General features: G+C 39.7%; 1 protein-coding gene across 10 annotated transcripts in view; it reads right to left on the minus strand.

The window, feature by feature from the left end:
* Positions 1–12,004: 12,004 nt before the first annotated feature.
* The window catches only part of zdhhc21 (zDHHC palmitoyltransferase 21), a 58,566-nt gene continuing 45,129 nt past the window's right edge, over positions 12,005–25,441 (minus strand). For 7 of the 10 annotated variants that reach the window (XM_073048433.1, XM_073048432.1, XM_073048431.1 and 4 more), the window contains 4 exons: positions 24,194–24,310; positions 15,152–15,220; positions 14,340–14,383; positions 12,005–13,504 (listed from right to left, as the gene is read on the minus strand). In XM_073048433.1, coding sequence (XP_072904534.1) covers positions 13,372–13,504; positions 14,340–14,383; positions 15,152–15,220; positions 24,194–24,310 — 363 coding nt within the window. In that variant the 3' untranslated portion in view covers positions 12,005–13,371. Of the gene's footprint in view, positions 13,614–14,339; positions 14,384–15,151; positions 15,221–24,193; positions 24,311–25,441 lie in introns of all 10 variants that reach the window. The other 3 variants (XM_073048438.1, XM_073048437.1, XM_073048439.1) reach the window with 3 other exon arrangements.

Raw genomic sequence — 25,441 nt, forward strand, 5'->3', positions numbered from 1 at the left:
CACAAATTATGTGGCCAAGCCTCTGAGGTGTTTGATTTTACCTGTGATTCTAGCTATGAGCTCAATTCTCAATGAAGAACTTCTGTGATGACAGGGAAGAGGCTCACAGAAGGGGAAGTATACAGAGAGAATGACCTGCTGTTTCAATGCCAAGTTATATGATTCTCCCATAAGATTATTGTGAAACAATGAGTAAAGTTGATTATGTTGTTAAATACTTGCTGTGCAATATATTTTATAAAATAAAATGGGAAACTAGGCCGCAGAAAGTTAGTAGGTAATGGGATTTTAAAATATACGCATTGTTCACTGGACCCTGTAACCTGCTGCAGAAATGGAATGAAATGGTTTGGGTTATTGATGACTTTGATGTTTGTTGGGGTGTTTAGCACTTTCTCCTGAAGGTAAGTAGAAACACTTAGACTGAACGATAAATAAATTGACATTTGTGATAATGTCTGTAGGCTTGATATTTGCATATAGGCACACCCTCAACTTTGACCTTCACATGTTCCTGCATTTACAATTCCAGCTAGGCCCGTCTTGGCCATGGTGCAGTAGGAATGCAGTAAGCAATTCGAGCTGAAGTGTATCGGTACTCTGCCCACTGTTTTATAGAGCACACATCAAATGGAACAATCCAGCAAGATACACAAACCTCATCTGCAACAAAGCAAGTTTTAATAGCAACCTATAACTGAGGACAGTATTGACCACATGGAAAAGAACTAAACGGGAGACTCGGAATCTGGTTTAATATCACTGGATTATGCTGTGAAATATGTTGTCTTTCCAGCAACAGTACAATGCAATACATAATAGAGAAAAGAACTGTGAATAACAGTAGGTTGAATGTTTGCCTTCAGACTCCTGTACCTCCTCCCTGATAGCAACACTGAGAAACAGGACCTGCCCTGGGTGATGGGGGTCCTGAATGATGGAAGCTGGCTTTTTGAGGCATTGCTACTTGGAAGAAGAGACTCATTATACTTAATAGCAAAGATCTGCGCAAATTACTTTAGGAATGGTACCTCAGCTAAACCACTCCAATTAGCTCAATTATCATATGGTTAGAGAAATTTTTGCTACAATCAAGGAAACCAATTAGTGTTGAGGAGCAAACTGTTTCTAGTTCTAGTGTTTGATTCCATAAGGCATGGTTCCCTGACCTTAATCAAATGGGTTTATCGCCTTGTTGAAATACAGATAAAAATCTGTCTAACATTTGAGCCAAATGGTCAATGTCAATCACAGCCTCCTCCCTGCTAGAGCTAGTTGCCTGCATTTGGCCTATCCAAATGCCTCTATAATTATACCTAACTGGAGCACTTGCCCTGGCCATTCATTCCAGGTACTCACTATGATCCTGGAACTGTCAGAGCCTGTGATTTGCAGTTTGGAGATCGTCTGGGTGTTCCAGCAGTCTGCAGGCTCTGAGAGGATGCAGAGAGGCAGAGGGAGTGTGCATGAACCTCGCGGCCAGAAGGCTGCGGGACTGGCACAAGCCGATGTTTGACTCCATATTGCCAATTAAAGCTCCTATTGTTCACCAGTTAAAACAATGAGGGAGATTGAAACATCTAGGTGAATGCGGAAGGTGTGCGCTGGCTACCTGCCTTCCGATCGCTGGGAGATCACTTTGCTATCAGTGAGGGAGACTGCCTTTTGATTGCTGGTGGGATCGCTCTGCTATCAGTGAGGGAGACTGCCTTTTGATTGCTGGTGGGATCGCTCTGCTATCAGTGAGGGAGACTGCCTTTTGATTGCTGGTGGGATCGCTCTGCTTTCAGAGAGGGAGACGGCCTTTTGATTGCTGGTGGGATCGCTCTGCTATCAGTGAGGGAGACTACCTTTTGATCACTGGGGGATTTCTCTGCTATCAAAGAGGGGAGAGGCCGAAAATGTGCCCAGAGGATTTTACCCTGGTTTTCTGTGTTTTGGATATGGACTTGGCATATAGATTTTGTTTCAGTCTACAGGTTTTTTCAGTTTTGTGTTTTTCACCTGATCTTTATCCTTTTATTGTGGTTGGGGGAGGGGGATTTGGGGGTTGATGATCAGGCTGCCGTTCCTCTCTTTCTTGGTTTTCTGGCTATCTAAAGAAGAAGAAGAATTGCAGACTTGTATACTTTGATAATAAAATGAACCTTTGAATATTTTTAGACCTTCAGTTTTGGACCTCTCCAACACTGGGGAAAATGTATAGCTTATACATACCCCCATGATTTTATTAACTTCTAGAAGTACCGTCTCATTCTCTGACACTCAAAGGATTACAGATCCAGCATGGCCAACATCTCCCTATACCTCAGGCCCTCTAGTCCTGGCAGCCTCTCCTCTCTGCCACTTCAGCTTGTTTTTCCTATTACAGGGTGACTAAAACTGTACACAATACTCCAAGTGTGGTATCACCACCAACATGATACAACTGCAACATAATACCCCTACTCATAAACTCCATACTGTTACTAATAAAGGCCAGCATGCTAAACATAATCTTCGTCACCCTGTACACTTGCGCAAGTCCTTTCAGCAAACTCTGCACTTATACTCACGGACTCATCTATTCCCCAACACTCAGCAGGGTCCTGTTACTGTATAAATCTTACCCTGGCTTGAATTCCCAAAATGCATAACTTCACTCGTATCTAAGTTGAAAATTATTTGCCATTCCTCAGCCTTGATCTCCTTAACTGATCAAGATGTCTTTGTAACTATGAATGAGGCTCCCTAACTTTACCATCAACAAACTGCCAATTGTGCCATATACATTCATTCCCAAGTAATTTATATTAATAACATATTAACATAAGAAATAGGAGCAGGAGTAGGCCATCTAGCCCGTCGAGCCTGCTCCACCATTCAATAAGATCATGGCTGATCTGACCATGGACTCATCGCCACCTACTTGCCTTTCCCCATAATCCTTAATTCCCCTACTATGAAAAAATCTATCCAACCTTGTCTTAAATATATTTACTGAGGTAGCCTCCAGTGCTTCAATGGGCAGAGAATTCCACAGATTCAGCACTCTTTGGGAAAAGCAGTTCCTCCTCATCTCCGTCCTAAATCTACTCCCCTGAATGTTGAGGCTATGTCCCCCAGTTCCAATCTCACCTACCTGTAGAAACAACTTTCCTGCCTCTATCTTATCTAGCCCTTTCATAATTTTATATGTTTCTGTAAGATCTCCACTCATCTTTCTGAATTCAAACAAAGGTCCTAACAGTGAATTTCTGGGGCACCTCACTAGTCACAAGCCTCCACTCTGGAGAGTCCTTCAACCATCAGCCTCTTCTTCCAATCATTGCACCAAGTCTGAATCCAATCTATTTCCTTGCCCCCTGAATCCCATGAGACCTAATCCTCCAAATCAGCGTTCCACGTAGGACTTTGTCAAAGACCTTAATGATACTCAAATGGACAACATCCACTTCTCTACCTTCAGCTAAGGTAGGGAACCTCCTTCAGCTACCTCCTTGGTTAACTCTTCAGAAAACTCCAAATGTTTCAACAAATATGACCTCCCACACGCAAAACCATGCTAACGTCACCATGTCTGGAGTATGTCATAGAAACTCTTTTGTTTCATAATTGTGCTTGAGCTCACGGGCCTTCTTCCGCTGGTCTGTTAAATTTAAACAATTTTCCTCAAAAGGTAATTGGCAGATTAGCTGTTTTGAACTATGTTCCTAAACTTTCAAATTCAATGCCTAAAACTATAAAGAGTGCAAACTCATTTGACACTCTTAACTGTCAGCTCAAAATCTATGTATTTAATATAGCTTTTAACTGATGACTTTTTAACCTACACCTTTCTGTCTCTTATCTTCATGTCTGCACTTTACTATATTGAAAAGCACTTTGAATTACACTGATTGCATGAAAAATGCTCTATAAATAAAGTTACTATTATTATTATTATTCATGATGAGGCCTTGATGATCTAAGTGATGGTAGATCTTGTCCATCAGAATTCCATCCAGTGACTTTCCTGCAGAAGTCAGGTTCACTGGCCAGTACAAAGTTCAAAGTAAATTTATTAACAAATTACTTATATGTTACCATATACTACTCTGAGATTCACTTTTCTTGCAAACATTCACAGTACTTACAAAGAAACACAATAGAATTAATGAAAAACTACACATAAATAAAGATGGATAAATAACCAATGTGCATAAGATGACAAACTGTGCAATTAAAAAAAATAAATAATAAAAATATTGAAAGCAGGAATTACAATATCCTTGAAAATGAGTCCACAGGTTGTGGAAAGGGAAAGAGAGAGACAAAGGGAACGGGATTGACAGGGGACTCGATAGTGAGGGGAACAGACAGGAGATCCTGGGGATGTGAATGGGACATCCAGGTGGTATGTTGCCTCCCCTGTGCCAGGGTCAGGGACGTCTCAGATCACATCCACAACATTTTGGAGAGGAAGGGAGAACAGCCAGATGTCTTGGTATGTACTGGTACCAATGACATAGCAAGGAAAAGCAAAGAGGTCCTGATAAGACATTTTAGAGAGCTAGAGAAGCAGGACATCCAGGGTAGTATTTTTGGAATTGCTTCCTGTGCCATGCACCAGTGAGAGTAGAAATAGGATGATAAGGCAGATAAATCTGTGGCTGAGAAGCTGGTGCAAGGGGCAGGGCTTCAGATTCTTGGATTGTTGGGATCTCTTCTGGAGAGGTGTGACCTGTTCAAAAGGATGGGTTGCACCTGAACTCGAGGGAGATCAATATTCTTGTGGGCAGGTTTGTTAGAACTATTGGGAAAGGTTTAAACTAATTTTGCAAGAGGGTAGGAACCGGCGTGACAGGACTCAGGATAGGACAGATGGTAAAAAAGTAAAGATAGCATGGAGTCAGACTGTCAGGAAGGGCAGGCAGGTGATGGAACATAGTCGCAGCCAGCAGGCTAAGTATCAAAACATTAGGGATGCAGAATCAAAAAGAGTAGCAAAAATGATACTCAAGGTATTGTATCTCAATGTGCAGAGTATTAGAAACCAGGTGGATGATCATGTTGCACTATTACAAATTGTCTGGTATGTTGTGGCCATCACTGAGTTGTGGTTGAAGGATGGTTGCAGTTGGGATCTGAATATCCAAGGTTACATGTTATATTGGAGCGATAGGAAGCTAGGCAGAGGGGTGGTGTGGCTCTAGTGGTAAAGAATTGTATCAAATCAGTAGAAAGATGTGACATGTTGAATCCTTGTGCGTGGAGTTAAGAAGCTGCAAGGGTAAAAAGACGTTGATGGCAGCCACGTATAGGCCTCTCAACAGTGGCTGGGAGGGGCACCTCAGATTACAACAGGAAATAGAAAAGGCTTGTCAAAAGGGCAATATTATGATTGTCATGGGAGATTTTAACATGCAGGTCGATTGGGAAAATCAGGTTGGTAATGGATCGCGAAAGAGTGAATTTGTTGAATGCCTAAGATACGGCTTTTTAGAGCAGTTTGCTGTTGAGCCTACTAGGGGATTGACGATACTAAATTGGGTGTTATGTAATGAACCAGAGGCGATTAGGGAGCATAATGTAAAAAAAAACCCTTAGGAAACAATGATCACAATATGATTGAGTTTAACTTGAAATTTGATAAAGGGAAAGTAAAGTCTAACGTAGCAGTACTTCAGTGGAGTAAAGGAAATGACAGTGGTATAAGAGTTGGCCAAAGTAAATTGGAAGGAGCTGTTGGCAGGGATGTCAGCAGAGCAGCAATGGTGTGCGTTTCTGGGAAAAATGAGGAAGGTGCTGGACGTGTGTATTCCAAAAATGAAGAAATACTCAAACGGCAAAATAGTACAACTGTGGCTGACAAGGGAAATCAAAGCTAATGTAAAAACAAAAAAGTGGAAATACAACAAGGCAAAAATTAATGGGAAGATAGAGGTTAAGGATGTTTTTAAAAACTACAGACAGCAACTAAAAAAATCATTAAAAGGGAAAAGATGAAATATGAAAGCAAGCTAGCAAATAACAACAACGTGGATAGTAAAAGCTTTATCAAGTATGCAAAAAATAAGAGAGAGATGAGAGTGGATACAGGACCGCTGGAAAATGAGGCTAAAGAAATAATAACAAGGAGGTGGCAGATGAACTAAATGAGTATTTTGCCGGTTTTCACTGTGGAAGGCACTAGCAGCGTGCCAGATGTTGTAGTGTGTGAAAGAAGTGGGTGCAGTTCCTGTTACAAGGTGATAGAAGGTGCTCAAAGAGCTGAAAGACCTTGAAGTACACAAGTCACCCAGACTACAAAGACGGAGTGATTGTGATGGCATTAGAAATGAACTTTCAAAAATCATTGGATTCTAGCATGGTGCCAGAAGACTGGAAAATTGCAAATGTCACTTCACTCTTTAAGAAAGGAGGAAGGCAGCAGAAAGGAAATTATAGACCAGTTAGCCTGACCTCTGTGGTTGGGAAAATGTTAGAGTCAATTGTTAAGGACGAGGTGATGGAGTACTTGGTGACACAGAACAAGGTAGGACAAAGTCAGTATGGTTTCCTCACGGGAAAATCCTGCCTGACGAACCTGTTGGAATTCTTTGAGGAGATTACAAGTAAGATAGATAAAAGGGATACAATGGATGTTTATTTGGACTTTCTGAAGGCCTTTGACAAGGTGCCACACATGAGGCTGCTTACCAAGTTAAGAGCCCATGGTATTACAGGAAAGTTACTAAGATGGTTAGAGCACTGGCTGATTGGTAGGAGGCAGCGAGTTGGAATAAAAGGATCCTTTTCTGGTTGGCTGCCAATGACCAGTGGTGTTCCGTAGAGGTCAGTGCTGGGACCACTTCTTTTAATGCTGTATATCAATGATTTAGATGATTACAGTACTTGTTACCAAGTTTGCAGATGATATGAAGATTGGTGGAGGGGCAGGTAGTGTTGAGGAAACAGGTAGGATGCAGAAGGACTTAGACAGATTAGGAAAATGGGCAAGAAAGTGGCAAATGAAATATAATGTTGGAAAATGCATGGTCACCCACTTTTGTAGTAGAAATAAATGTGCGGACTATTTTCTAAATGGGGAGAAAATCCAAAAATCTGAGATGCAAAGGGACTTGGGAGTTCTTGTGCAGAACACCCTAAAGGTTAACTTGCAGGTTGAGTTGGTGGTGAGGAAAGCGAATGCAATATTAGCATTAATTTCAAATAGTCTAGAATACAAGAGCAGGGATGTGATGCTGAGACTTTATAAGGCACTGGTGAGTATTGGGTACAGTTTTGGGGTCCTCATCTTAGAAGAGATGTGCTGGCATTGGAGAGGGTCCAGAGGAGGTTCACAAGGATGAGCCCAGAAATGAAAGGGTTATCATACGAAGAATGTTTGATGGCTCTGGGACTGTACTTGCTGAAATTCAGAAGGATGAGGGGGGGGGGATCTCATTGAAACTTTTCAGATGTTGAAAGGCTTAGACAGAGTAGATGTGAAAAGGATGTTTTCCATGGTGAGACAGTCTAGGACAAGAGTGCACAGCCTTAGGACAGAGGGGCATCAATTCAAAACAGAGATGTGGAGAAATTTATTTTGCCAGAGGGTGGTGAATTTGTGGCCACATGCAGCTGTGGAGGCCAGGTCATTGGGTGTATTTAAGGCAGAGATTGATAAGTTCTTTATCGGACATGGCATCATAGGTTACGGGGAGAAGGCTGGGAAATGGGATTGAGGAGGAGAAAAAAAAGGATCAGCCATGATTAAATGGCAGAGCAGACTCGATGGGCCAAATGGCGTAACTCTGCTCCTTTGTCTTATGGTTCAGTGTTGAGCTCAGTGAAGTAATCTACACAGACTAAGGAGGCCAATGTTTAAGGGTAATAATTGTTTCCAAACCTGGTGGTGTTGGTCCTGAGGCTCCTGCAGCAACCTTCCTGTTGGCAACAGCAAAAAAAGATCATGCCCTGATGGTGGGGGTCCCTGATAATAGATGCTGCTTTTTTGTGGCAGTGCTCCTTATAGATGTACTTAATGATGGGGAAGGATTACCCTCTAATGGACTGGGTTGCATGCATTACTTTTTATAGGCTTTTCCATTCATGAGCATAAGTGTTTCAATACCAGGCCATGATACAACCAGTCAAAATGGTCTCCCTGTGCACTTTTAGAAGTTTCTCAAAGCTTTAGATGAAAAGTCAAATCTGCACAAGCTTCCAAGGAAGTAGAGGCACTGCTGTGCCCTCTTTGTAGCAGCACTTACTTACTGGTCTCAGGACTAATCCTCTGAAATGACCAAGGAATTTAAAATTTGTGATCCTCCCTACCTCTGATCCGCTGATGAGTACTGGCTCATGGACATCTCGGTCTTCATTCTGTGGTCAATAATCAACTCTTTGGTTTTGCTGACGTTGAGTGAGAGGTTGTGGTGGTATCATAAGACCATAAGATATAGGAGCAGAAGTAGGCCATTCGGCCCATCCACTGCTTTGCCATTCAATCATGGGCTGATCCAATTTTTCCAGTCATCCCCACTCCCCTGCCTTCTCCCAATGCCTTTTGATGCTCCGGCTAAACAAAAACCTATCTATCTCTGCCTTAAATGCACCAATGACTTGGCCTCCACAGCTGCTTGTGGCAACAAATTCCACAGATTTACCACCCTCTGACTAAAGGAATTTCCTGCTTCTCTGTTCTAAGTGGACGCCCTTCAAAACTAAAGTCATGTCCTCATTCAACCAGATTTTCTATCCCCCTCCTTTATGCTAATTCATCACCACCTTTGACTCAGCCAACAACAGTGGTGTCATCAGCAAACTTGAACACTGCATTGGAGTACACCTGTGCTGATGGTGATTATGGAGGAGATGTTTTTGCCAATCTATACTGACAGGAATCTGGCAAGTGAGGAAATCAAAGATCCAGTTGTGCAAGGAAGTATCAAGACCTATTTCTTGGAGCTTATTGATTAGTTTTAAGGGATTGATCGTATTGAATGCAAAGTGAAGAATCGCAACGATTTATGTGGTTTGGTTTCACCTTAAAGGAAGTAATGCATGCAAACCATGCCACAGATATCGTACATTTGCCTGTATCTGACTTTGGTGATTGGGTGTGCTGTCTTGTTACTGCTGATAATGATAATGAACTCCAGTGCTAGTTTAACATTTCCCAGGGAAGGAATGCACACCAGTACCAGGTGTGAAGCCCTCAGGCTGGGGTGCACTATGTTTCTGTGAAGCAGAGTATACTGTAGTTCCTGATGTCCTCTGGCACTGTAATCTTCCTGAGGTCTTTAATTTTTCAGAGATTGTACATTAGTCAGAATAGTAGCAGGATTGGAGCAGAACTCTCTGTTTTACCCCCAGCCCGACCTGACAGTCACACTTCCTGACATAAAAGAGACATTCCCTAAGCTTCCTGTTCCTCGGGTGATACGCCATCCTGAAACGACGGATACCGAAGATCGATAGTTGTTTTTTCAAGCTGACTGGAAAGAATGTTGCTTACTGCAGTATCCGTGGCTGCAGATTGCAGCTGTAGTTCTGAACGGGAATACTTCATGATTTGCTCAGGAGCTGCACGAAAGGTCTTCACTCTCAGTGCCATCGTGACTTTTCAGCTCATACCCTCTTTTGTTTGCCTGCCTGTTTTCTCTCTTAAGCCTGTTCTTAAACTTTTTATATCAAGTACACTTTATTCTTTTCTCTAACTAGAACCTAAATATCTCTCGACATCCAAGGTTGCCTACCCTTCACCCTAACAGGCTCTAGATATGGTCTAACTAGGGTCACCAACTCTCAGACACCTCCTCTTACATACCCCTCGAACAGGACCCCACTAAGGAAAACAGGCCATTGTCTCCCACACCATCACCAACCCTATTGACTCTGGGCATCTCCCATCCACCACCACCAACTTCATAATTCTCGCAACCCCCGTTTCTACCTCCAAGATCTACATACCTGCTTATCCAGGTAGACCATTGTTTCAGTTTGTTCCTGCCCCACTGAACTCATATCAGCATACCTTGAAGTTGTTTTATTCCCCCTCCCCCCAAAATTAGTCCCTTCCTACCTATATCCCTGACACTTGACACGCTCTTGATCTTTTCAATGATTTCAGGTTCCCTGGCCCCCATCATCTTATGTGGAAGGTAACTACAACTGAGAGGCACTGGAGCTACTGGCTGCACAACTGTGCCACCCTTTTCTGAATGATATTTACAATGGGTGGATTGCCTTTGAGGAAAAGTTGAATGGACTAGACTTATGTTGGATGCTAAATGAGCAAAGGGTAGATGTCAAGATGTATACAGCCTTGATAGATAGGGTAGATGTGGAAAGTATTTTTACAGTTGTGGGAGTATCTTGAGTTTGAGGTCACTGTTTAACCCATTTCAGAGAGAAAATGTTTTCTGAAGTTTGCATATCTTTGGATCTCTTTCTCAGAAGGTGTTGTAAGTAGAATCTGAATATTTCAAGGCAGTTACATAGATGTGATAAGCAAGAAGATACATGGTTTCCATGGGTGCAGAAATAATTTAGTATCTCTTCAACCATGATCAGATTGAATGGTTATTTGAGGCTAACTGGACTAAATCATGCTTTCAATTTCAATTCTTACCAGTTAATCGGCAATTTTATTTTAATAATGTTAACTGCACTGGTTTATTTGCATTTATATAGACGGAACTGGCTTGCAGCAAATGCTGGGATTGTTTCTGCTGAACTATGGACCAGGTTCACATCGCAGGCTGTGCAACCATCAACTAAAGTATCTCAGCCAACTAAATCATACTCCACAGCTCAGCAGGAATTTATCACTTCAATTTATTTTAATTCTATCAGTGAGGTTCTTCTGTTAAGAACTTACCTGGGCTTTAGTGTTCAGAGTATTTCTGGATAATTGCAAATAAAGGTTAGATCAGGATTATTCTGCCAATCTACATCATAAGGGTTTCATAATGATCAATTTCCCATAATTATCCTGACCTGCTCTCTAACATAATATCTGTTTAGCATCACTGATATGGCCGGTATCAGTATTTTATTGTCATACATGAATTCAACTCTGCAGTGTCAAAATATTACAAAGACAATTTACTCATATTATGATAGCTTTGTACAGGTGACCAACTTTTATGATTTACATTTTCTGAAAATTTAAACAAATCCAATGAAACAAAAACAAACCCACAGTAAACCACTCCTAATCCAAAATGAATGACTTATATTATTAACATATCACATGGAAATGAATGGCAATGCAAACAGATATTAAAAATGTTGTATGATGTCTGAAGGGTTACAAATTTTACAAGATGTCACAAAACTGTTTTCTTCAACACATTATAAATGCCAAGCACCTTGCAATATAATGTATATCAACACAGGGAATTCTGTGGCATCATTTTAGAAATGGCAGAACTAACCAAGGTTGACAGTAAACCTTCTGATTTTCCCTGTGAATGTGGTAATATTAGTAGTGATTAGTTTGCAACAAAAATGGTGTTCTAAAAGTGGACATTGTTTATATTAATGTTAAAGGTAACAGATCAAAGAGAATCTTTCAGGCAAGATCAGCTCCCAACAAAGCCAAAAATAATTACTCTTATAATTCTGGAAATGCCATTTTAAATGACTTAGAAAAATCAGCATGAAAAATGTAATTCAGTTTTGCAATAAGGTGCTAATTTTGTAAAGGGGTGCAATTGTATCACTGATTAAGGCACTGTTTCTGATGGGTTTCTTGGCAAAGCAAATGACTTGGATGGCTCAGGTGAGTATATTACAGAAGGACTGACACCAGTCAGTTCACAGCTAAGTGTGTGATGGATCAGAATGGGCAGCTGGTAGTTGGAACTGGTGTTTGTGCCACTGAACAAAACGGGGTGAGGAAAATCAATTACCTTTGGTCCTGACAGCAACAGACAAGCATGAGACAAACAAGAGAACACGGGGTGTGGTTTTGTGAATACAGTGATTTGCTGCTCCCTTTCCAAACTGAAATAGCACCTTCTCAGGAGGAAGAAAACTAAAGAAAACATGCTCTTGTGAAATATTTAATCAAACACAATCCCAAGTTAAACATAAAATTTACGAGGTGAACATTGTACATGTATATGGCAAAGCAAATTTCTCACAATAATCCTGACCTGATGTCTAACATAATATTCATTTAACACCACTGATATAGCCAGTATCAGTACTTTAGTTTCATGCAAGAATTTACCTCTGAGGCTCAAAACATTGCAAAGACCATTTACTCCATTTTATGACATTCCATAGTCAAAGATAAACCACAATTTTCACAATTTTTAAAAGCACACGATTACTCAAGAAATATCAAGATTAATCTATTGGCTAATCATTTGGATACAATAAAGTTACTGCAACAATTTACTGCAGGCTTTACTAAAAATATTAACTTATTATTTACACTTGTCCCCAAATGATATCTTTGGTTCCTGAACAGTTTTGGACAAGCCTAATAAGTCATCAAATTATAGGCACTTGATAAAATGTTTCATGTGAATTGCTACCTTGTCAACTGCTTCCCACAGGATTGGTCATATTACATAATTCCCACCCAAATGGGCACATCTAAAGTTCCATGATCCTCGATAAATGAGAATTTTAAAATTGTCACTTTTTCCCCCAGTTGTACTAATGATCTTGCAACCCTCAGTAGTAATAAATAATAGATAACAAGTTCAACACGTTTGATACAAAATATTGGTACAAATGAAGTGCATAAATTGTACAAAACATTGAAAAAAACCATGAAACAACATTTTAAACATTTTAAAACCAGAACTGCGTTTTTCAGAAAGCACCCAGTTAATTTAAAACTTATTTCTTTGCATTAACCTTAAAATGTATTTTATTTTGATGTAGTGACTGATATAAGTTGAGCAACGCGTGGTTTTGAAATACTTTATGCAAAAGAATTTTCAGGATGCAAAATCAGAATTAATCAAATATGAGTATGAATCAGACGTTACAATACTGCTAATGCTGTTACAAACCAAAACATTTTAATATGTTTATTTAAAGAAAATTCCAGAAGAAAATGAAGGTAGTCACTGTTATGTTTTGACCAAAGCGGTCGTCTCATTAACTTTCTGATGCAGATTAAGCCAACTTTGGCTGGAATAGTCCCATTATTATTCCCATCAAAATGCCTACATTTTGTAATATTTCCAAGACCGTCATTGCATTTTCAAGGGGTTGTATCCGTTACTCTAAATTGACCTTGAAATTAAACCTACAGCAGCCATTAATAAAGAAAGGATTTTGTTACTTGGAAGGTATTACTGTTGCTAGGAAAATAAACAGAAGGTGAAGATGGGAGTATCACTGAAAGGTTGTTAAGTACTTCGACACAGGAGGACTTGTCTTTGCAGTTTCCATCTATTAAACGTGATTGGCATGATTGTAGGAGACTCGCAGCGGTTGCCTCTGCCTGAATGGAATGAACCACAGGATCTTCCAGCGAGTGCCAAACACTTCTGAGAATGTTTGCTGCCAAGGCTTTCTGGGCTTCAATCTACAGATAACAATGTTAGTAAGAGGCAGCATTCCCACTGAGTTCTGCAGTCAGTTTAGAACAATAGTTTGACCAGTATAGTGCCACCAGCTCATCATGACTTCTTTACCTATTTAAAATTAAATCCCAACATTTTACCAAATAGTTTGAATTCAATGCACTTTTATTTTTAAATTATACTTTAAAATGCAGTACTTACAGTTGCATGTTTAAAAATGGTGGCTTTTAAGACCATAAACATAAGAACAAAGTTAGGCCATTTACCCTATTGCGTCTGCTCCACAATTTGCTCATAGCTGATTTATTTTCCCATTTTCCTGCTTTCTCACCATGACCTTTGACGTCTGTACTACAAGAACCTACCAACCTCTGTTTTAAATATAGCCACTGACTTGGCATCCACAGTTCTCTGTAGCAGCTGTATTGGGCTTGTAAACAGTGCAGGAAAGCAAGTCAAAGTAGCATTTAATTCACTTAGGAACAGACCTACATTGAACATCACTGAAAACTGAGCCCTTTAATCTTACTTTTCATAAATTATTGCAGTGTGCATTCTATATTGTTGATGTACTGTGTTCCTGCTTAATTAGAAGCTGGTTCCGTACATAGAAAGCTAAATGCACCCGGTAATGTTAAAGTTGTTTAATTTTAATGATTAGGCCATTCATTTATTCGCTTCAAAATCATCACACACAAAAATATAATTCAAAGTAGGTAACACAGTGCTGAAAATGTAATTATCAGATCATTAGAATTTAATTATTTATCTTCAATATTCTAATACTTTTATATATTATACTCCTTCAAATTATAAAGCACATGATTCTGTACTTACATCTCATCTGGACAACTTGACATTCTTTCTATAGTAGTCACATCCTATTGGGAAAAATAAAATGGACAGTATCAATGAGCGATCCAGCACTTCAGATTATATTCGTGAAGCAGAACTTTAAAATTATCACTCATTTACTCCTCCATAGTAAACAGAGAGAATCAGATCCAGGTTTAATATCACCAGCATGTGTCATGAAATTGGTTATACTTGGCAGCAGCACTGCAATGCAATACATGGTAAAATATAGAAAAAAGTGAATTACAGTAAACATATATTAAATAGTTAAATAAATAGTGCAAAAATAATTAAAAAGTTATGAGTTAGAGTTCATGGGCTGAATGTCCATTCAGAAATTGGATGGCAGAGGGGAAGAAGCTTTTCCTGAATTGTTGAGTATGTGCCTTCGGCCTTCTGTATCTCCAACCTGATGGTAGCAATGGGAACAAGGCATGTTCTGGGTGGTGGGGGTCCTTATTGATGGATGCTGCCTTTCTGAGGCACCCCTCCTTGAAAATATCCTGGTTTACTACGGAGGCTCGTGGCTAGTAGTAATTTTATAACTTCTGCAGCTTACTTGAAAGATTATTTTTAGCAGAAGTAATTCCCACATTCTTGCACTCAGTCTAAATTCTTCATATTCCCAACATTCTGATTTTAAAATCTTCACTCTGACTAGCTGCACTAAAATGAAATCTATCTTACATTTCTGATACTGGCTTCTTATTTGACTCGAAGGTTATGCTACCAAGTCCTCAGAGTGTACTTCAGGCAGCCGTTGCCCTTCAGTAACAGTTATTTATCACTCCCACCTGCAGCCTGCATGAGGTTCTGCACACAGATGCCTTCCAGACTTGGCTACCGATCATCGCAGATAAAACCTTTACAAAAAGAAAAGAGAAACAAATGGCCCAGAGCAACAGAAGAAAAGTAAGAATACATGAAACATGGAAGTTAAGTTAGCCTACAACATCTGGTCCTTATAGGAAAGCTGCAGTATCATGGTCATTGTGTGTTATAGGACTAAAGTAGACCCTTTAACTCACTGAGTCTGCATCACCTAACAACACCAATACTATTTTATTCTCCCATCTACTCCACTAGATTTTAACACTCATCTACACTCTGGGGGGCAGTTCACATTGGCCAATTAAACTTCCAATCTGCACACCTCTGTGATGTGGGAAAAACTTGCACTATCACAGGGAGAACATGCGAGAACACCAGAGAGCACTGGAGGTCAGCACTGAACCTAAGTCATAAGAGCTACAAGGCAGAAACGCCACCAAATGCACCACTGTCTGGCTGGAGAAACCCCTACTATTAGCTCCATCTACGGCAAAAGACTTCTCAAAGCAGCAAATTACAGCATATTAGTGAAAACTGTAGAAGACTGTAGTTTCCACAGACTTTCAAAGTTCTGCTGAATTTAGCAATAAAGCGAGTTCCTTCTACGATAAAACTGATGATTATTGCTTTTACATTTTTGTATTATGCATCCACTCAACGAAACTCTAAGGAGGACAGAGGGGTGTAAAGGGAAGGTTTTCCCCATCCTTTGAATACAGACTTTCACAAGGTTAAAAAAAAGTGTGTGGAGCAGTGAGATGTGAGGGGGAAAACAGGAAAACAGAACTAATGAGTGACGTGCCCAATTAACAATTAATATTTTAAAATTATCTGAAAAAGGATCTTCTTCCTGAAATGTTGACTGCTACTCTCTCCATCAATGCTGCCTAATATAGAAAACCTACAGCACACTACAGGCCCTTCGGCCCACAATGCTGTGCCGAACAAGTACTTACTTTAAAAATTACCTAGACTTACCCATAGCCCTCTATTTTTCTGAGCTCCATGTACCTATCCAGGAGCCTCTTAAAAGACCCTATCGTATACACCTCCACCAGCGTCACCGGCAGCCCATTCCAAACACTCTGCACAAAAAACTTAACCGACATCTCCTCTGTACCTACTTCCAAGTACCTGAAAACTGTATCCTCTACATATTGTGCATGCAGAGCATTTGTCATATTTCATTCAGATTTTCAGCAGCTGCATAATTTTAATTTAACTTAGTAGTCAAAGCAGTTTTCTGCATTAAAAAGCCAAGCCCTGCCCCCCATTCTATCCCAACCCTTTTGCCAAATATAAATTAGGGGTATGAAGAAATTATGCATACCACAAAAAAGAGAAATATTTGAGACTCTAATTTTAATAACTGAATAAAACAATCAATGTGAGGCTTATTTAACATAAGCAGCTCTCATCATTTGGCATGGGTTGGCAGGAAGATTGGGTCCTATCAGGCAGAGGCAAGGTCCTAGGGGTGGATGCCTTTTCCTTCTACACTAGGATTCAGAAGGATACAGTCTGAGTAAGTCTTGTACACGACTTTCAGTTTGCAGTAGTGATAGCGAGGTCGAGTGGAATCATTGAAACAAGGAAGTATCAATGCACATGTTTCACTTTTGCCAGTAAAAAGAAGGAAAGTTTAAGACAGCAGCCATTATCAGAGTTGACAGAGTGAGAGTGGGATAGAGTAAAGAAGTATTCTAAATGAAGAATGAACTAACCGTGGTTGACAAGGGATGTAGTAGTGCTCTTTCAAGAATTACTAGATTCTGGAATGGGTCTAGAGGACTGGAAAATTGCAAAATCACTACACTCATTCAGAAGGGAGTAAAATGGCAAATGTTAGAGTCAATCATTAAGGATGAGGTTTTGGGGTACTTGGTGACACGGCCGAAGTCAGCATGGGTTCCTTGAGGTGAAATCTTGCCTGGAATATCTTTTGGTATTCTTTGAGAATATAATGGGCAGGATGGACAAAACAGAGTCAGTGGATGGTGTTTATATGGCTTTTCAGAAGGCCTTTTAAAAGATGCCACACATGGACTGAAGATTGGTTGACTGACAAAGGGAATAAAGGTGGCCTTTTCTGGTTGGCTGCCGATGACTAATTCTTTTCCACGAGAGAAAGTGTAGGAACAGTTTTGTTTCATATTGTATGTCAATGATCTGGATTGCAGAATTGATGGCTTTGTGGCCAGGTCTGCAAGTAAGTTGGACGGGTAGTAGTATTGAGAAAGCAGAGAGTTAGAAGAAAGACTTGGACAGATTAAGAAAATGGACAAAGAAGTGGCAGATGGAATACAGTAGAGAGGAGTTGTAGACTATTTTCTAAACAGAAGAAAACTGGAGTTGCAAAGTGACTTGGGAGTCCTAATGCAGGATTCCCTAAAAGTTAGCTTTCAAGTTGAGTTACTAGTAAGGAAGGAAAATGCAATATTAGCATTAATTTCAAAAGGCCTAGAAATATAAAAGCAAAGAATAACACTTGGGCTTTATAGCGCATTGATCAGACTGTACTTCATTATCGAAGTATATATACATTATACAACTTTGAGATTAGTCTCCTTACAGGCAGCCACTTGGAGTACTGTGATCAGTTTTGGGTCCGTTTTCTAAGAATGGATGTGCTGGCATTGGAGATTAAGTGTTAACATATGATGAATGTTAGATGGTTCTGGGTTTGTACTTAATGGTGTTTAGAAGATGAGGAGTGGGGGGGGGGGGGGAATCTTATTGAGACCTACTGAATGTTGAAAGGCCTAGATGGAGTGGTCATGAAGGTGTTTCCTATAGTAAGAGAGTCTATGACCAGAGGGCACAACCTCAGAATAGAAGGATGTCCCTTTAGATCAGAGATGAGAAGGAATTTCTTTAGCTTCATGCCAGTGAACCCATGGAATACATTTCCACAGAGAGCTGTGGATGCCAATTCACTGGGTGTATTTAAAGCTGAGGATAATGGTTCCCAACTAGTAAGGGCATCACAGGTTACAGGGAAAAGGCAAGAAAATGGGGTTGAGAGGGGAAATAAATCAACCATAATTGAATGACAGAGCAGACTCAAAAGGCCAAATGGCCTAATACTACTCCTATATCTGAGGGTCTTATGGAAGTGTATTCAGCAACACATCTTGTAGGTGTCTGCAAAGCCGTGACACAGAGTAAACTTCAGTCAAAACTTTGGAGTCACTAAAGCTGCAGCCTGAGATTCAGATACAAGGTGAATGCTGCTCATTCTACTGAGGAACCTATAAAATTATTCACCTACTCTGCTAGTATGTTATGATCTGTGGGTTTCAACCCAAAGAAAAGAATGGCTGGAGTTACTTAGCACATTTGTGCAAGGGTGTGTATTCTGTCAAGTTTGCAAGAATTAGTGAAAAGAAAAAGGCCAATATTTATAATAAGTTATCTACCAGAAAACATAATTATAGCTACATACCAAGTCCAGTGGGAACTCCTGGTAGCTCAGTCTCTCTCGCTCTCCCTGCTCCAAGAGTGAACCGCCCCATTTTTCTTTTAGGCACCAGGACATACCAATTTTAATTACCCATAAAGTTAACTTAAGATTACATACAAATTAGAATATGATGCACTCTAATACAATTACAATCGTATTACAAAATAAACAGAAGTATCTTCCCTAAATACAATATATAAAAAACATGCAGACATTTACGCATGCCCATTTCTGAAGAAATGGAATATTCCACCGTGTATAGCAGGAAAGGCACCATAAAGCCAACTCATTGTAAGAATGTTATGGGGTGTGGGGGTGGGGAGGACAGTGAAGTGCGTACATTCAGCGCCACAACAGCAGAATGACGAGACTCTGTGTGTGTGTGTGTGTGTGTGTGTGTGTGTGTGTGTGTGTGTGTGTGTGTGTGTGTGTGTGTGTGTGTGTGTGTGTGCGCGCGCGCGCATATACCGAGTGCTCTATGTCACAAAGTATCATAGTAGAATCCACATGAGGGACATTTGCAACCACTTCCATGTTGGAAAAGGCATGCTCTAAGCTTTGTGCAACATCTTATGAAGTTTGTGCTGAACCCTCCAGTAAACTCACTGAAATTGAATATAGGTTCTGCTGACTTGCATTTGTAGCTTGTTCCATCAATACCTTCATCAAGTATATGGAAACATACACCACTGACTAATTGGCATCCAAGTTATCTTTTCTCTTTTCCTTTTGTACTGACAGCAGGAAAACCTAATGCAACACACAGAAAATGCTGGAGGGACTCAGCAGGTCAGGCAGCATCCACGGAAATGAATAAACAGTCGACATTTCAGCTGAGACGTCTCACCAACTTCAGATCACAATTCCAATTCCATCATTTTACAAGCAGTGCCAAACTCTGAGCTGTGTGCTTTGGAAATCTTGTGCTGCATTCCCAATAGTAGTGATTGGCTCTTTGAAAAGGGAAGGAGACAAAGATCGGGCACAGGAGTTTTTAAATCAACTGCAACTTGCAAACAAGAGAGAGTGTAGATCAAGGGACAGGATTGTTATGAGAACTACTAAGCATGCAGATATTGGAGTATTTTATTTTAGTTTTCTTATTGGCTGTAAATGAGGGTCCTCACAGCTTAAAGACGACCTGGCTACATATCCATTTTAAATACTTCTGTCTTTTTAAATCCTTCTATATATTTGTAGTTTGTGTGTGGAACTCTCTGTAATGGATTGAAGTTGTTAGAATTTAGAAAAACACCATTCATTACAATGTGCCCATTCAGTTCAATATGTCCAGGTTACCATTTAATGGATAAATCCAATTAATCCCTCCTCTGATTTTTTTCCTTCAGATGTCTATCAAATATTTACTCAGGTCCTTCTTGAATATTGTTATTAAATCTGTTTCACCTAGTCTTTTGGCCACTGCAATCAGCATCATTGTGACATCCTTCATAAAAGAGTTTTGTCATCACCTCCTGATTCTTTAGTCATTCCTTCAAATCTCCAGCAAATCCAGTTCCTCTGAAGGGGAGAAAACTATTTTCATAATCAAAAATGTTCATGGTTTAGCATCACAGTGTTCTGGAGGAGTTCATCAGGCTACAAAGCATCTATGGAAAAGAGTAAACTGTCGGGTGTTTCGGACCAAAACCTTTCATCAGGATCCTCGTATTAAGTCTCCTTAGTCTTCTTACCACAGTAACAATCCAACTTCTCCAGACTTCCCAGGTTGTGGAAGACTCTCATTGTTCACACTAACCTAATAATTTTCCATTCCATCCTCTAAAATTCATGATATCCTTCCTAAAATGCAGACGTAGGACAGGTAAATTCTTAACCAATGATTTATAGAGGTTGAGGACATTTATAAACCAAAGAAATATTTATAACAAAAAGCAGAAAATGCTGAAAGAATTGAGGACAACAGGTAGCATCTGCAGAAAGTGGAACAGTCGACGTTTCAGGTCTCTGACCCGCATTCCAACTCCAACTCTTTGGTATTTGGATGAAGAGTCACAGACCTGTGACTACTGACGGCTTCTCTTTCCACAGATGCTGCCTAACCTGCTGAGTTCCCCAAGTTATGTGTGTTGCAGTGGATCAAGAACACTATTTTTGTACAATTGTAGTACAGTACTGTTATGAATGCCTTTTTTAAACTTTTCATGTTCCTGTTCATTTCTGTTTTATTACGGATGCAAGAGCCTCTACAATGCTGTCTCCAACAGTGCATTCATGCACTCTCTGCCAGCCCACCTAGTTGTCACCTACCATTAGGCTCAGTAACTGCCAAAGAATTCCAGCTGAATGTCTGAACTTAGTCATCTCCAACATCTACTTAACTTCACTCACATTGGCAAGTTGAGCTGTCACGATAGTGACTGTCTGATTCCAAATACTCTTTTTATATATACAGACACTGCAGATAATGGTTAGAAATTCTTTCATATTTCACATTTATGGATATAACAGAAAGGATCTTAAACAAAGACCTCTAAATATGACAGAGTTCTTTGTTCAAAGATTGTACTCATATGTATTTATATTTATTAAAATGCATACAGTTGGCCCGTTTTTTGGACGTTCGCTTTACGACACCTCGCTGTTACGAAAGACCTACATTAGTATCTGTTTTTGCTAACCAAAGAGAATTTTCGCTTTTACGAAAAAATGATGCCCGCTTTATACGTGTGTTCACTCTGAGAAAGACTACCATGACTGTGAAGCCTTGTGCAGGCAGTTGTGTGCGCATACCGGTACGTGCGTAGGCGTGTACGTGCCAATTTTTTATGCTCCAAATCGATTTCAGCTCGCTGTCTTCTCGATTTTGATAAGTGAAACTACACCGTACATACAATATTTCTACTTTATATAGGGTGTATATTTATCATATCATTCCTGTTTTTACTATATGTTAGTGCTATTTTAGGTTTTATGTGTTATTTGGTATGATTTGGTAGGTCATTTTTTGGGTCTGGGAATGCTCAAAATTTTTTCCATATAAATAAATGGTAATTGCTTCTTCACTTTACGACATTTTGGCTCACAAATGGTTTCACAGGAATGCTCTACCTTCGGATAGCGGGGGAAACCTGTACTTATTTTATTTACACCCAAAGCAAAATTCTCCTCTGACTGGCTCCTCCAGATTTAATGGTCTGCATTTCGCTTTTTGATAACACCATCAATGTTGTTAAAATGTACTGAAGTGCTGAGAATTCAATGGCTCCACCTGGTGGGACGACTATATCATTTCCAAAGGGAAAGGCTTGCTTTCACTTCTGACCACCTTCTTCACAACATCCATGCATTTTTCAGAGTTTGTTGCACATAAACAGCTCAGAATATATACAACACAATAGGCAATACGGGAAAGCTGAGGGCAAGTGTTGGACATGTGTCACTGAATGAATAGGAGTGTCAGATGCTAGAGAGAACAGATGCGGCAAATCTGATGCAGTTAACATTTCCTCTCAGCTACATAAACACCTAGTTTGAAGAAAAACAGAGGAAGGTGTTTGGAAGGATAATATATGAAATGGCAGGAAGGCAAGCAATGGTTCATTTAAGTTATCTTAGCAATGATCATCTTGAGATCATATTTTCCAGCAGCAAACAGAAATAGGTTCAATGTAATATTTTTAAGTCAATAAATGTTCCATTGACTTAAGCAGATAGGAGAATCCAAGCTCAAGGCTTCTTTATCGCTGGATGAAAAGCCCTCTGCTATTGAAGAGTATTGAGCTTGCAGCTTTTTCCACATCTACTGACTTACCTCAGCTCCTACTCAGGACCTTAAATGCAACACCTCTCATTCTCATCGGTAACTATTTTATAATCTAAGAACTAAAGCAACTCCCTCAATTTTCAGCATTCTTTCTCAACCTTTTCCTCAAATGTATCTACACGACTCTCACATTCAGCAAATAAAGATAGGAAGGCAACAAGAAACACGTGGAATACAGGAAAATTTGTGTAATTCCATAGCAGTTTTTAAATTCAGCCTTGGGTTGCTTTATAGCCAAGAACTTTGAAGTATGTTACTGTTGCAGAACTACATTTTTTGGAAATGCACATAGCTTAGAGCCCCTACAGATGTGACATCGGTAAATTTGCTGATGATGCTACATTGATTGGCCTAATCTCAATTAATCTCAACCTACAGAGAAGTCATCACCCTGACACAGTGGTGTCAAGAAAACAACCTCTCTCTCAATGTCACAAAAACATAACCATATAACCATATAACAATCACAGCACGGAAACAGGCCATTCCGGCCCTCCTAGTCCGTGCCGAACTCTTAATCTCACCTAGTCCCACCTACCCGCAGTCAGCCCATAACCCTCCACTCCTTTCCTGTCCATATACCTATCCAATTTTACCTTAAATGACACAACTGAACTGGCCTCTACTACTTCTACAGGAGTAGAAGTATGGAACCTAAGAACATAGGAGCTGATTGTGGCCTACAGGAGGAATGGAGACAGCTAACCCCTATTGATAACAGTGGATCTGGGGTTGAAAGGGTGAACAGCCTTAGGTTCCTCAGCATAAACATCACCAAGGATCTCATGTGGTCTGTACACACCAGCTGTGTGGTACAAAAAGCACAACAGCACCTTTTTCACCTCAAACGGTTGAAGAAGTTTGGTGTGGGCCCCCAAATCCCAAGAACTTTCTACAGGGGCACAATTGAGAGCATCCTGACTGGCTACATCACTGCCTGGTATGGGAACTGTACTTCCCTCAATTGCAGGATTCTGCAGAGAGTGGTGCAGACAGCCCAGCACATCTGTATATGTGAGCTTCCCACTATTCAGCACATTTACAAAGACAGGTGTGTAAAAAGGGCCCAAAGGATCATTGGTGACCAAAGTCACCCCAACCACAAACTGTTCCAGCTGCTACCATCCTGGAAACAGTACCGCAGCATAAAAGCCAGGACCAACAGGCTCCAGGACAGCTTCTTCCATCAGGCCATCAGACTGATTAATTCATATTGATACAACTGCATTGCTATGTTATATTGACTGTCCTGTTGTACATACTATTATAAGTTCCTATAAATTGCATATTTAGATGGAGATGTAATGTAAAGATTTTTATTCCTCATGTATATGAAGGATGTAAGTAATAAAGTCAATTCAATTCAATCCATGCAGAGGTTATAGTTTTGCTTGACAAGAGAACAGAATAACTAACTCAATACTAAATATTTTAAGATCATTTCCTTTCAACTAAGATTGCTTCAGATTTTAAACACTTTATTAACTTACGTAATATTTAAAATAATTCATTTTATCAGAATTAAATGTTACATGGAATGAGGTTGTACACACCATTCATAGAGGAAGATTAAGAAATACTAAAATGAGTTTTACGGTGCATACAGAATTTTTTTTAAGAGTACAATAATAAACACAAGTAATAAGTGTCTTAGTTCATAAAAAGTTTCAGAATAGATTTGGACCTCTTCAAACTGGAACAGTACAAGTAGTAAAACAAGCTAGAATCTTTGTTAGAATCAGGAACTTTACTTACGGCCAGAATGTTTGTCAGTTGACTGTAAAAGAGGCCAGACATCCCTCCAGTCATCACTAAGGCCATTAAGGTAGATACCCGCAGCAAGGCCAATTCATGCCGAAACATAAAGAGATCCTAGTTGGACGCAATAAAAATGAAGCTTTATTCAATATTAAGATTATATTTTTGATAAAATTATTATCAGAACTGTTAACATCTTAACATTCAAAGTCATTTAGTAATTTTGATCATTCCATATTCTATTGGATTTGGGCATGCTGCATTGAATACACAGAATTATTCCTGTTTTTAACACTTGATCCATGTTCTTTGGGATCTGGCTATATATAAAAGGATTATAACTTTAAAGGAACACATGGCTAAAGATTGCAAGGTTTTAAAATATGCAGGTTGTAGACCATGAACAGAAAATTGAATAAATTTAGATCAAATGACAATGACACCTTTTGTTACTTACAAATATCCTGTAAATGTGGTCCTAGAAATTTTAACAAAATTCCATGGATTTAAATTTTAGTTACTGGCTTCACTATCTTTCTTATTGGGTAAAATAATATTTCACATTTTTAAGCATTCAAATCCAGTTAGATTTATGAGCAAAATCTGCTGCATTTTGCAGGCACAGTTGGAGACAGTTAGGATGACCAAAACCACTTTCGAAGACACTATAAAATATACTGAAAATGCTCCAGACTGGAAGCTTCAATTACAATTTCGTGCTAAACCAGAGATTTCTTTCTGTTCATTTAAAGTATATGGGCTTTGCAACCCAAGTAAGCACCGAATTGCCTCTCCCTAGTTGCCCCTGAAAGTGATGGTGAGCTGTCGTCTTGAATCAGTACAGTTCTTGAGGTATGGCCTCTAAAACCTAACCTATAACCATTTGGAAAAAAAAACACTATACACTGCATGGTGTAAATTGGGAATTAGGACAGGGCCTGTACACTGAATATCGTATTTGTGTGTTAATTCTTAAGTTGTCTGAAGACTGAAAAGCACAGCAAGATCATTCTCTTCAGTCAACTCATATGGAAGACATTTCATTGTAAAATGAGAGCAGAATCATTGGCCACCATCTCAGCCTATGTTGGTGTACATCTTTGTTCCTAACGTGCAGGAGCATACAAAGCTGCAGAGAGCCATGAACTCGTGGCTCGTGAACATCATGCACAGATCCCTGTCCACCATTGGTAGTATCTGCACGAGGCACTATCTCAAGAAACCAACATCCAAAGACACGCACCT

This window comes from Hemitrygon akajei, chromosome 6, assembly GCF_048418815.1.
Source record: "Hemitrygon akajei chromosome 6, sHemAka1.3, whole genome shotgun sequence".
Classification (NCBI taxonomy): domain Eukaryota; kingdom Metazoa; phylum Chordata; class Chondrichthyes; order Myliobatiformes; family Dasyatidae; genus Hemitrygon; species Hemitrygon akajei.